This window comes from Rhodnius prolixus, unplaced genomic scaffold, assembly GCF_049639745.1.
Source record: "Rhodnius prolixus isolate KJV_2025 unplaced genomic scaffold, Rpr scaffold_48, whole genome shotgun sequence".
In the NCBI taxonomy this organism is placed as follows: Eukaryota; Metazoa; Arthropoda; class Insecta; order Hemiptera; family Reduviidae; genus Rhodnius; species Rhodnius prolixus.
This window is the reverse complement of record NW_027411641.1, coordinates 130,972-144,813: the sequence shown is the minus strand read 5'-3', so window position 1 is coordinate 144,813 and position 13,842 is coordinate 130,972. Positions and strand designations below refer to the sequence as shown.

Sequence of the window (13,842 nt, the reverse complement as noted above, 5' to 3'; positions counted from 1 at the left end):
AGATACCTAATTCAATTTTACAAACTACTTATACTAAATAAACAACATAATAAAAATATAATCAACATAACTGCCACAAACAGCCTATTGTACGGGCATCATATGAAAATCTGTGATTATAAACACTAAACATGACAAACCATTAATCAAAACTTGCCATCATTAAATAGGATTACCAAAATACCCAAAAAAGCTCATCAAATCTTTTTCCTGAGACTGCAGTACTTTAAACATAGCAAGATTAAATATGCCAGACATTTTCACTGGGTAACAATTACAAATATATTTTAAGGAAGGAGAGAGGCTTATTTTACAATAAACTATTTGCTTGGCAAGTCTATTTATGAAGAAGGCACACATCCATGTCGAAACGTTTGGTCAATTATATATGTGAACAATAATTACAATCTACCCAATAAAAAGCAAATTCTACCAATAAAATCTAGCAGAGTAATATATGTTAATTTACAAAATTTACAGTTTTTTTTTTTATATATACCATTTCATTTCAATTAAAACAGACTTAATAATGTCTGACAATTTCATAAATGTAAAATAAATTAAAAAAAAATATATATATATAATAAAAGAAAATTACTTAAAGAAAATGAGTAGTTTGCCAAGTTCTTTTTTTTTTCATTTTTAAAAACTATTAAGACATGATAAAATACTTTCAAAATTTCCAAACCAAGTGTTTTTATGTTATATCACAAACGATAGTAATGTAAAATTTAGAAACAGAAACACAATTTAATAGTTAATCATTCTTGAATGCTGATGAAATTATAATTGGCTTACTTTGTATGTTTTTGTTGCATGGAATTCAATTCAGCATTCATGACAATGTTATTATATTTTCATTTTAAAAAACTTGAATTGCAATCACGTTGAACTGGATTACATGAGTTATTTACTAAACTGAGGAGACAAATACAAGTTGGACTCTATTATGGTTTTTTATTTTTTTAAAAAAGCCAGCTCCAAGGCATCATATCTTCCACGAATTAAGTTTTCCCTGAATAGTTAAATCTGTAAAATGTTATATATATATTTTAAAAATTTAAAAATATTTTTTTAACAATAATAATTATTTTTTATTACCTTAACGTAAAGTCGATAGTTTCCTAAATGCACTCTTCTTGACTTTTTCTAACGCACCTCGCTACTTTTCGTTTAAAATCGATGAAATTTTCTCTCCATTCCTTCTGAAATATTAATTTCATTTAAAAATCTGATGTGAAACACACATGACCTTCCTAACCATATTTTTATTTTGTAGGGAAAGCGAATGGCTGTAATCACTTAGTTCATTGATAATATACAATTTCTGACGTGCTAATTTTTGTTCTAAAAAAAGTCTAAAACCTTCGGTTTACATCTAATCTATTTTGTGCTTCTTTCTGACTGGCTATCCTTCGCTGCAATGCTACTGTTCGCTACTTTTATTTAGTGTCTAATAACCAATTAGTTTTATCTTTATTGTTATCTAATTGGTGCTGCTTTAATTGGTTGTTTATTTAGTCAGCTTATTTCGTTATCGTTATAGTTTACTTTATCGTTGTTTTCATTTATTTTATCGAGATAGTATAATAATATAGTGTCTAATTTCCAAATTATGACAAATTAATGTAATTGATGATATCTTGTGAAATTTATTATTATTTTAATTACTGATTTAGAATAAAATAAGTTGTGGTTGGTGGTTATGGAGGATCTACCTGTATTTACATATGTATAGAAATTATCAAGTAGAACTTAAAAGTTAAGTTCGAGCTGTTATTTCAGTAGAATGGGTGCCAAATTAATAAAACCCAATGTTTGAAAAGTTTAAAAGGATATGAAGTCAGATACTGAAAATTGTGAGAATTCTCAATGAAGATTAAAAAGCTCTCAGAATTTCAGAAGAAACAGAGGAGATAGATTAGATGAAGATAATACTATAACCTTACAGAGATGTGGTTTAAGCAACAAGGGATCAATTCGCAGAAAAAATATGATTTGTCGAAGGAAACTGAAATTCGCATAATAAATCTTGAGGTATTTTTGTAGCGGTTGCTTAAAACAGAAGTGATATCAACCACGTAAGGTTTCCAAAAGGGACATTAAGTGGTTTCATTCAATTCTAAATTAAGCGCGTCATGCATTTTTTTTTCGAAAAGAATTCATGGACCTTTCAAATTATTATGAACTGCTAAAATACCATTTTCTAAAATAGTTTAGGTTCTATCTACGTTTATTTCAGTTGGGAATTTATTTATATCTTCTTTTTTACTTTCTCTTATTTACATTATTATTATTATTTTATATTTTGTCCCTCTGATTACTTTGATTTTCATCATTTTTCACTTTACTACAAGTCTTGGTTTTATATATTTTGTGTTGTATAATTGCAGACGTAGTTCAAATGCCATCAATTATTTGTTCTTTTTTCTTTTCTATTTTATTTGTTCTTCTGTGTTTGAACAGACTGGTATTTTAAGAAAAGTAATTACATTATTATCCTAAATACGTAAATATTTTGACATCATACACATAAGAATGTAGGAAAGTCAGGGGTCCTGTCGTCTTTTCGCTATTATCAAATAGGGTAAAGCGGAAAATTCTCCAGATTGTAAAACTTTTGGTTTGAAAGATAATGCTCTAAAGGCTATAGATGTGTTTGTCAATATATTTTTATTGCGATGTGTTTAACTGTGAAAATTAAACTATTAATACACAGTAAGTAGTTGGATGATAGATTTTTTCAATATAAGTGCACAAACCTAAATCTTCTGATTTTAAATGTGTGATCACATAGGGGAGATTACTCTTCACTGAGAGTAAGTAAGGAGATCCTCAGGTATAAATTTTTCTGCTCCATTTATTGCCAGCTTTGAAGTGTGACAAAAAAATGCTTTCCTGCCATTTTCCAATACCACTAAAATGTTATAATTTTGAGGAAAAAAATAATTAAGGATGCCATATTCCTAAGCCCCGCCCCCATATATATATATATATACGAGGGTCGTTTGAAAAGTCCGTGCAAAAATAAAAACTACTTATTTTTTGGGGTAAACCTTTTTTATTTTTCAACATAGTCTCCTTTTAGGCTTATACACTTCGTCCAACGCTGCTCTAGTTTGTTGATCCCTTCCTAATAATAGGATTTGTCCAAGTCTGAAAAATAGCCATTCGTTTCTGCAATCACCTCCTCATTTGAATAAAATCTTTTTCCCGCCAGCCATTTCTTCATATTGGGGAACAAATAGTAGTCCGAGGGAGCCAAGTCTGGAGAATAGGGGGGGATGTGAAACGAGTTGGAACCCTATTTCCATTAATTTTGCAACCACAACTGCTGAGGTGTGAGCTGGTGCGTTGTCGTGATGGAAAAAGACTTTTTTGTGGGCCAATCGAGGGCGTTTTTCTTGCAGCTCGGTTTTCAAACGGTCCAATAACGATGAATAATATGCACCTGTAATAGTTTTACCCTTTTCCAGATAGTCGATGAGGATTATTCCTTGCGAATCCCAAAAGACAGTCGCCATAATCTTTCCGGCCGAAGGAACGGTCTTCGCCTTTTTTGGCGCAGATTCCCCCTTGGTAACCCATTGTTTAGATTGTTCTTTGGTCTCAGGAGTGTAGTGATGTATCCATGTTTCATCCACAGTGACGAAACGACGCTTAAAGTCCTGCGGATTCTTCTGGAACAGCTGAAAACCGTCCTTGCAACACTTCACACGATTTCGTTTTTGGTCAAGCGTGAGCAATCGCGGCACCCATCTTGCGGATAGCTTTGTCATGTCCAAATGTTTATGCAAAATATTATGTACCCGTTCATTCGAGATGCCCACAGCACTAGCAATCTCACGCACCTTCACTCTTCTGTCATCCATCACCATATCATGGATTTTATCAATGATTTCTGGAGTAGTAACCTCAACAGGGCGTCCAGAACGTTCAGCGTCACTTGTGCCCATATGGCCACTCCGAAAATTTTGAAACCACTAATAAACTGTTCTAATCGAAGGTGCAGAGTCACCATAATGTTTATCAAGCTTCTCTTTAGTCTCCTGAGGCGTTTTGCCTTTCATAAAGTAGTGTTTAATCAACACACGAAATTCTTTTTCGTCCATTTTTTTGAAAATCACTCGACTTCCTCGATTCAAACGAATGCCAAACACAAAGAAATAGACCGATCTGGCTGAAACTTGGTGTGTGTTCTTCCAAGAGATGCTACTAACTAAACATAACCTCGATACGCGCCAGTAGTGCTATCTCTCTGACTTTGCATGGACTTTTCAAACGACCCTCGTGTATATATATGTGTGTGTGTATATATATATATATATATATATATATATATATATATATATATATATATATAGAGAGAGAGAGAGAGAGAGAGAGAGAGAGAGCGTGAGAGATCTTGCGCTAAAAACGTTTTCCTTTTCAAGGGAACATAACTTATTTAAAAGCAGTAAAAGGAGAAAGATTTATGTACGACATTTTGAGACTAGTACAATACTACCACGTACGAGCAGTAAGGAAAAGAGAAAGAACGCTTGTAAAACTTTAAAAGAAGTAAAGAATGAATTTAGTTGTATGAATGAATTCAGGAAAACTTTTTTGAGGGGAGATTTATGTCCGAAATCATATATTTTCTGCGACGGAACAGTAAGGTATTCACTGTTTTGAGGCGTCGAAATCAGTGTTTCGAAATTGCGTTGCTATACCTTTATCTGGGGATTTGTTTAAAAATGACAGCTTTTACAGTCCTCGTTGCCTGCATCTGTCCAGGAACTTCTTCGGATACAATGAAGAAGACTATCATTGCAGAAATGCTGCCATATAGCATTAAGAATGAGTGTGATCACCGTGTGGGAATGTGTGTTTCAGATGGCACACATTTAAGGATTGTATATTTGAAAGACGACCGTGGGGCAGATGGGACGCTGCTGACAGTGTATGCAGTAACTACGTAATACGTGAAATATGTTACATGTTTACTTATTTATTGTTAATTGTATATGTACAAATAAAAGTAAACCTACCGCAGCATCTACATTGGCAGGACTCTCATCGTTGGGGTCTGCTAGCATAGAGATTACGGAGATGAGTATCGTTTCTACTGTGTGAACCGGAAGCCACCTTTCACTCGCTTGTTCGTAGCCCCATTTATCGTCTCCTGGTTCATGAAGAATTGAAATACATACGTCTCCATTTCTCTCAACTAAAAAATACATTCATTACATAAGTTTTAATTGGCTAAGAATTTACGTAATTTATATAAAGTGAATTCACAAGATCGAATACAGAAAGGTATTGATTATGCAGTAACAAAAAATATAACTTTATAGTATAGTTTACGGGAAAATTACCCCGATAGAAAATAAATTATTATTGATATAATTTCCTGTACAGTTGTAGTAAAAATTTTGTTTCCAGGAAATTGTATAAAATATGTTGAGCCACACTGTTTACTTTTTTTTTAATGAAGTTACGGATTTTTTTAAAACACTAATTCTAAAATCACAGATGATAAGCCAATGCAGACTTACTATAAACACTTTGTGTAATTGTTGCAGTTCTTTAGATATTTTATTAGATTTACATTCAATAAAAATGTAATTAGTAAGTATATCTTTTTTAACATGTGTTGTTTAATGAACTTTTTTTTATCTGACAAAATTTAAAAAACTTGATAAAATAAAAATGTATCAAAATATTTTCTTAGAATTTCATGCAAACTATCATTGGTCCCAGAATCGCTCAAACCTCTTAGAATAGTACCGCACTATGTATTAGGTTAACACAGACCCCTAACTACGTAGACTTCCTGGTTCAAGGTTTGCATTTTAGAAGCAGTTAGGTGTTACCGGTGGGTAACTTCTCCCCTCGTTTACTTCTACTGTTCATTGTTATTTTTGCGCTCATTGTAGCTAGCTGATAAGGAGAAGCAGTAACAATAATCTGCAACTCACGATCTAAACCTGGATGGTACCAATGTTATTTCAATAGTATAAGCATAAAAAACTTCGATATATGCGTTAGCTTGATATGAACAAAAAACAGATCAATCCCTCTTAATACTTAGCGAACAACTTTTTTATTCACACTATCTTATTGATACCTACATTTTTTTTATCTAATAATAGAATTTTTAAGTAATGTGAAATTGTAAATTAAATTTTGGATACCACATTCCTACTAATGAAATTGGCTACGGTGGAAAAGCTACAACCCCACAAAACAAAAAATGAGGCTGCAGAGAAATTTTAATATTTTACACGAGAAAAAAGTATTTTTCATGGTCCTTCTGGCACCCTCAATAGTGTAAAGAAACAACTTTTTAAAAGTGAATTTTAACTGGAATGATAGTGCACTGAAAATTCCAAAGTCGAGTCCAGCAAAGTGTCCTTCGATATTTTTTTTCTAGTAGCCTCACTACAGTTCACTGCCAAGTGATAAGCAGAACGAGAGAATTCCGTGTGGAGCAGTGCACTAACGAGGCTCCTGACCTCAAAGACTTTATATGTTCAAATATTTCAAAATAAATAAATCATAAGAATCAAATTAACGAAAGCTATTAATCTGCAAAAATAATAACACTTACTATTTGGATGCCAAATTTCTGTTACAAATTTCATTCTAGGAGGCCTTAAAGGATATTCCTTAGGGAACAATAAATGTGCCTTAAAGAAGCCACCTTCACTGCAAAGTAAACCAAATAATATTAAATTACAGAATAAGTAAACAAATAATTACAAAAGTTTTTTGATTCTTATAAAAATATTTAACGCAATAAATGAAACCCTACAAAAAGGCGATTCAGAAAATTTGTACGTTTTATTAGCGTCTCAAAAAAAAAAATTGTTTTTAATATCTATTAATCGCTTTGGCACGGATGTAGGCTAGACATACAGATCAGCCTACTGCTCCTGACGAAAAATGTGATATGTCTCTATTGTCAGGCAGATATACACAAGTCTATTTTGTTATTGTGAAAAATATTGGAGTAATCTGATAAATTTCGAATGAAAATTTGTGTTAAAAATCGAGAAAAATTTCTTTTGCAAATATTCAGGTCACAGCTTTTAAATTAAGTTGATATTTGACAACCTACCAACACTGCTTAGTCGGGGACTGATGATAACAATGCGCTGAATAGGTCAGGAATGAATGCCAACATTTAAATCAATAATTTGCAGTAAAAATACATCTTCTTAAAGAGAAAGGCATTTCTCCTGACTCTGCTACTAGCAGTCCACAAGAGTGCCACTCAATAATCCAAGGCATAATCACTCATTAATGTACTTCATACTTTTTTTTTTTTAAGCAGAGATTTAATTTTAAGAGAGAGAGCATTAAGATAGCTTAATGAATAAAGCCTATTGTTCCAGGCAGATTGTAAGTTACAGTGTCAAAGATGGAAGCAAGTAACTTTAACCCAAATCGCACATGAAATATCATTAAATAAAATCCGGGCGCTAATGTCCTCAGACGCTGACAAGCTTTAAATAAAAAAAATTAAAATCCTAAGCTGAGTTTCTCATTACATAAGTCTTCATTTATTGCAATGATTCCACACAAGGTCACTTATACTATATGGGGAAAATCACCAAATCCTGTCGTAAATACCGATAAAAAAGTTCTGGTAGGATTACAAAGGTTACATTCTACACATGGTTATCTAAAATACGGCCATAAACCAAATTAACTTAGAAAATAAGAAAAGGCAATCCTATACACAGAATAAGAGTAGCTATCAACAACAGCAGTTTGCCCGGCAAAACTTACTTTTCGTACATTATGACATTACTGAGATTATATTACTTTAATAAGTGTTTTTAAAAATGGCTTGAACAACTCGCAACTGACTAGTATATTATATATATATATATATATATAGATATATATAATATTAAAACTGTCCGGTAGGACAGTTGTATAAGGGTTGATCGTCAAAAACTGCACGAAAAAGCGTAACGTTGAAAAACACCCAACTTTGACAATTTTTTTCTCTTTTTCTATAAAAGATAAAATTCTCAAATTTTCTTTATAATATAGGGCAAACCCTCCTTTATAACTGTAATTTTTTTGCACCAACCTAGATCTGATAGATTTTGAGAAAAAAGATGCTGAAAATGATCAAAAACGGCTTTTTCAAAAAATGTTCTTGTTCTTGTTGTTGTTGTTGTTACATTTTTTGTAAACAACGTAGCGCCTAAACGCGTGAACCGATTTTCATGAATGAGGTGTCATTCGATTCGGAATTTTATGTAGATGTGCCTTTTGGGGGTCTCGACGCTGTACATCGAATGAGAGAGGAGTTAGCCCCCTTTATGTAAGGCCCCCTCCAAAATTATTATCGCTAATTACTCTGTAAATCTTAGCCCGATTTTGATAAAATTTGGTAGGATGATAGGGTTAGGGCTCCCCTACGTAACATTAAAGCGATGATCTGCTCTTACACTTGTTAAGGGGAAGTACAGCAATCGTTTCAAATTATCGAAACGTGAACCGATTTTCATGAATGAAGTGTCATTCGAATCGAAATTTTATACAGATTTGCACTTTAAAAGTCTCGTCGCTATGACTCATAAGGAGGGGAGTTTGCCCCCCCAAGTAAGGCCTTTTCTAAAACTATTATTACCAATATTTCTATTACGCTTAGTTCGATTTGGATAAAATTTACCACGAAGGAGTGGTTAAAGCTCCTCTACGTGGCTGTGAAGTGCCATCATGCTCTTACATCTACTAAGAGGAAGTACTGCAAACGTTAAATTTATCAATGAGTGAACCTATTTACATCAATGAATTCGATTCAAAATATTTGCATTTTAGGGAGAAGTACTGTAGTTTACATGATATTTGAAGTTAAATATTTCCCTGTTTCAAACGAAACCAAAATTTAACTCTAAATATCTGGTAAACTACTCGACAGATATTAACGAAATTATATACAATCATAGACAAAAATTGTCTCCATGTACAGTTAAAATATAAACAATATCTATCATGTAGTTTACGAGATATTTGAAGTTAAAGATTTCACTGTTTTAAACGAAACCGGAATTTAAGTCTAAATAACTCGTAAACTACTCGACAGATTTTAACGAAATTGTATACAATTATAGACAAAAGTTGCCTCCACATACAGGTGAAATATAAACTAAATCTATTGAGCAGTTTAAGAGACATTTGAAGTTAATGATTTCCCTGTTTCAAACGTAACCAAAATTAACCTCTAAAAATCTCGTAAACTACTCGACAGATTTTTAAGAAATTTTATTCAATTATAGACAAAGGTTGTTTCCACATACATGTGAAATACAAACAAAATCTATCGAGTAGTTTACGAGATATTGGAAGTTAAAAATGTCCCTGTTTCAAACGAAACCAAAATTTAACTCTAAATATCTCATAAACTACTCGACAGATTTAAACGTAATCTTTCACAACTATAAACAAAAGTTGTATCCACATAAAGGTCAAATATAAACAAAATCTATCGAGTAGTTTACGAGATATTTGAAATTAAAGATTTCACTGTTTTAAACGAAACCGGAATTTTAAATCTAAATATCTCCTAAACTACTCGACAGATTTTTAGGAAATTTTATACAATTATAGACAAAGGTTGTTTCCACATACATGTGAAATACAAACAAAATCTATCGAGTAGTTTACGAGATATTGGAAGTTAAAAATGTCCCTGTTTCAAACGAAACCAAAATTTAACTCTAAATATCTCATAAACTACTCGACAGATTTAAACGTAATCTTTCACAACTATAAACAAAAGTTGTATCCACATAAAGGTCAAATATAAACAAAATCTATCGAGTAGTTTACGAGATATTTGAAATTAAAGATTTCACTGTTTTAAACGAAACCGGAATTTTAAATCTAAATATCTCCTAAACTACTCGACAGATTTTTAGGAAATTTTATACAATTATAGACAAAGGTTGTTTCCACATACATGTGAAATACAAACAAAATCTATCGAGTAGTTTACGAGATATTGGAAGTTAAAAATGTCCCTGTTTCAAACGAAACCAAAATTTAACTCTAAATATCTCATAAACTACTCGACAGATTTAAACGTAATCTTTCACAACTATAAACAAAAGTTGTATCCACATAAAGGTCAAATATAAACAAAATCTATCGAGTAGTTTACGAGATATTTGAAATTAAAGATTTCACTGTTTTAAACGAAACCGGAATTTTAAATCTAAATATCTTCTAAACTACTCGACAGATTTTTAGGAAATTTTATACAATTATCTCCTTAACAAAAACTTACAGTTTAAAATGTTAAGTATAAGGGTTGATTAAACGCCAAAAGGTACACAAATCAGCAAGTAACATGTCGTTAATACTTCATTCATATTATTTAAGTAATTTTACTGCATTAAATTTCATTAATATTTTTTTGAATTTATTACAGGTCACAGACCCTTATGCTGGCCAGTTCATTCATAAATTTTTTTTTTTATTGATTTAAATCGCGTCAACATCTGAGGTTATTGGCGCCCGGAGCTTTTTTCAGTGCACTACCGGCCTCCGGACAGTGTTCTCTCGTTACAGACAACACTGTCTATCACCGGCCAGTGAGCTGTAAGAAGCTCTTAGGAAGAGAAAATCTAAGGGTCAGCAGCTGGATTCGAACCCGGAACCTCCACGTGAGAATCCAATACGCTAACCGCATAGCTAATCCCTTCCCTTAGTTCATTCATAATATTTTATTTTTTGTTATAATTATAATAAAATGTATATTATATCTTCGTAATTAAATAGGTACTTTATTATAGCTTTATTCCAAATTATTCTTCTGATTTATCTTTATTAGGCCCTTTATTCTGAATAGTCACATATACATGCATGTTAAAATATAAAAAGACAAAGTTAGAGTCGGCTACTGTTTAAATCTGAATCACGGATTTAAAACAATATTTCAGTCTAGAATTCTTCTTACCGAAGTATTTGTGAGTACAAATAACGCATAGGTAATATCCAGTAAATTATTCAACAATAATTATTCATTTCTCAATTGTAATTTAATGTAGTCCCTCTAATTTTACTTATAGTAGGTAAAATACTGGAATAATTAGCTGTCATAAAAATATGCATATCTTATATTCCAAATACATAACACTGTGGTAAGAATACCTAGATTGAGAATTGAAGAAAACTATTATTTACTATAAAGCCAGATTAATTATTACCTATTATTAAAAACGCTTGACTACTAAATAAAGTAACAATTACTTTAATCGAATTAAGAACTTAAACCTTAAGAACTTAAGATTTTTATTTAAAAATAAATGAATAAAATAAACAAAATCATTGATGAATGTTGGTGCAAGCATTTTTGAAAAAAGTTTTTGAATTTTTTAGCCTCATATTTTTTTTTATAAAGTTTTTTTTTTTAACCTGTGATTAATAGTTCGTTGATTAGATATTACAGTCAATCTAAGAAATGGTGTTCTATTTGAACAAATATTTTGTAGATTAAAATGGCCAGCATAAGGGTCTGTGACCTCTAATAAATTCAAAAAAATATTAATGAAATTTAATGCAGTAAAATTACTTAAATAATATGAATGAAGTATTAACGACATGTTACTTGCTGATTTGTGTACCTTTTGGCGTTTAATCAACCCTTATACTTAACATTTTAAACTGTAAGTTTTTGTTAAGGATATATACATAGTGTGAATAGTGCTTATGTACGTTATTCATACACAAATAAGTATTTAATATTTTAAATACATAATTTCGAATGATTAAGAGGCAATGTTAAATGTTTCAAAATTGCAACCATCAAGGAAGCCACAAAAATGGCAAAGTCCATCGTTGGCTACTCATCCCACTTTACTAAGGAACTATTTCAACAAGCTCAGGAGTCATTCGGAAGATGGTAGATTCTTACCGTCCACTGTAAACTGCAGAATCTGCATCGCAAGGATACCCAACAAAGATTTGTCGACAAGAGGAGGAAGCGTTATTGCAAGTTTTGGATCGTAAAAGTTTTCATAGCTGACAAATCAGCACCTAGGTGAAGAAAAAAACTGATGTCTCAAGCTTTACCCAGACTTCAGTGTTCATTACAATAACAGAAAGGCAAAAGGGGGTATTCATTACCAGTAGGCGCCATTGAGACCGTTTGGGGATGAGGGGGTGGGGGTAAGCAGGCAAAACTGCCATTCCATACAAGTATTTTAACACTTCAAAATATTCATTTTGTTTAAATAGTTACACGAATTTCTATTTAAATTTATTACTTCAAAGCTTTGGCGATATTTCTTGACTGATATCTGTACAACATTTTGGCAGTGTAAAGTCATTTTGTAGCAATTTCATAGATACTTAATAAAAATTAGCAATAAACCTACTATAAAGTTTCTGGAGGTCCAATAATAAGCACTTCCCATCTGTAAATATCTTCATCGTCTATCAATCCAGCTGAGAATCCTTCCACAGGATTCTTATTCAGTTCTGAAACATTGTAAAAACAGTGTTATTTTGAGTGTCTAAGCTTCAGTAGAGAAATTCAATTTCAAATTTAATAGGTTAAAATGTGAACACAAGAAAATTATCAAAAAATGTTCTCTCTTGGCAATAGTGCCCCAACTTACAACACCTATTTACTAACTGTTGCAAACGAAATATTAGCTTGCACATAATTTTTTAAGACAAACATGTACTGAATTTTTCGTAAATCTTATTCGAATAAAAATATACACTGCTTATGCTTAGTAATGAGAACTTTGTTCAACCATGAAGATAACCTCGAAGCTGAGCAAACAGTATTATTCAATAAAAACAAATCTCCATACCATCAAACCAGAAATATTACTTCAAAAATTTTGCTAACACTATTATTTAAGAAAAACCACTTGAAACTATAAATATCAAGAAATCTTAATTAAAAAAATAGATATACATAAAAAATTTCCCAATTAAAACATTTAACAATTCTAAGAGTACATTTACCTGCCAACTGTTTTCTCAATAGTAGTGCCGATTGTGGTTCGGACATTTAATTAAATTGTAGAATTTCAAGAAATAGACCTAAAGATAATGCTAGAACAATTACAGGACTCAATAATATAGTTAAAAAAACCCAGCGATCTTTCTGGCAAGTAGATATACATAAATTCTCTGCAAAATAGCACGTTTCCACAACACCAACCATATATTAAATAAATTCCCCAAATTTTTTATATTTTCCCCAAGAGTAACAATTAATACATTTCCATAGTTTTATTAATTTTATTTATCACAAATAATGTTATTAAATGTAAATATAATTTTTTGTCGATAAAATTTTTTTGCAAAAGTTAAGATAGTCATCTCAAGCTTTTGATTTGGTTTATTTCCTCTAAAGTTAGGAATAAAACGATATTAAATCATTTACATTTAAAAAATCAATTGCAGTACTTCCACTTGCAATGACATCAGCCGACGATGTCACTGTATGCGCTGTGAATCGCAATTTTAGTTAGATAAATGAACATATTCTAATGCATTTAAATAATATTTTTTCAGTTAACTGAAAATAATTATTTTACAAAAAAATATCAACACAAGGCATTTGGTTTTATTCAACATAACATTTGTTACTACTTTAAATGAATCAAACTCGGGTTAAAAATACTTCCAATTGATTTCATTATGTTAATTTTTTTGTATTATGATAACTGTTTAAATTTTATTATTAAATTCATAAATTGAAATTAACCCCGGTTATTAAAAATAGACAAATATATTTAACTGTAATTATTCTTTTAAAATTAACTTCAATTTTCGCTACATAATCTTTAATTTATTGTTCCCTTTTATTATCCCTCG

At 31.2% G+C, this 13,842-nt stretch overlaps 1 protein-coding gene across 1 annotated transcript; it reads right to left on the bottom strand.

The window, feature by feature from the left end:
- Positions 1–798: 798 nt before the first annotated feature.
- On the bottom strand, positions 799–13,175 carry Ube2g1 (ubiquitin-conjugating enzyme E2G 1). The gene is made up of 6 exons (XM_074144142.1): positions 12,985–13,175; positions 12,384–12,486; positions 6,593–6,690; positions 5,031–5,209; positions 1,102–1,205; positions 799–1,029 (listed from the first exon to the last, which is right to left on the bottom strand). The coding sequence occupies exons 1-5, from the start codon at positions 13,028–13,030 to the stop codon at positions 1,125–1,127; spliced, it is 507 nt and encodes a 168-aa protein (XP_074000243.1). The 5' UTR covers positions 13,031–13,175; the 3' UTR covers positions 799–1,029; positions 1,102–1,124.
- Between the last annotated feature and the right edge of the window lie 667 nt (positions 13,176–13,842).

Excerpts from the sequence above, each read along its gene's own strand:
- Ube2g1 (XM_074144142.1), bottom strand. The coding sequence starts at position 13,030 with ATGTCCGAACCACAATCGGCACTACTATTGAGAAAACAGTTGGCAG. Across the intron at positions 5,210-6,592 it reads AGAAATTTGGCATCCAAATA|TTGAGAGAAATGGAGACGTA; the intron begins GTAAGTGTTATT and ends TGTATTTTTTAG. Across the intron at positions 1,206-5,030 it reads CTGCCAATGTAGATGCTGCG|AAGGAATGGAGAGAAAATTT; the intron begins GTAGGTTTACTT and ends TTAATATTTCAG.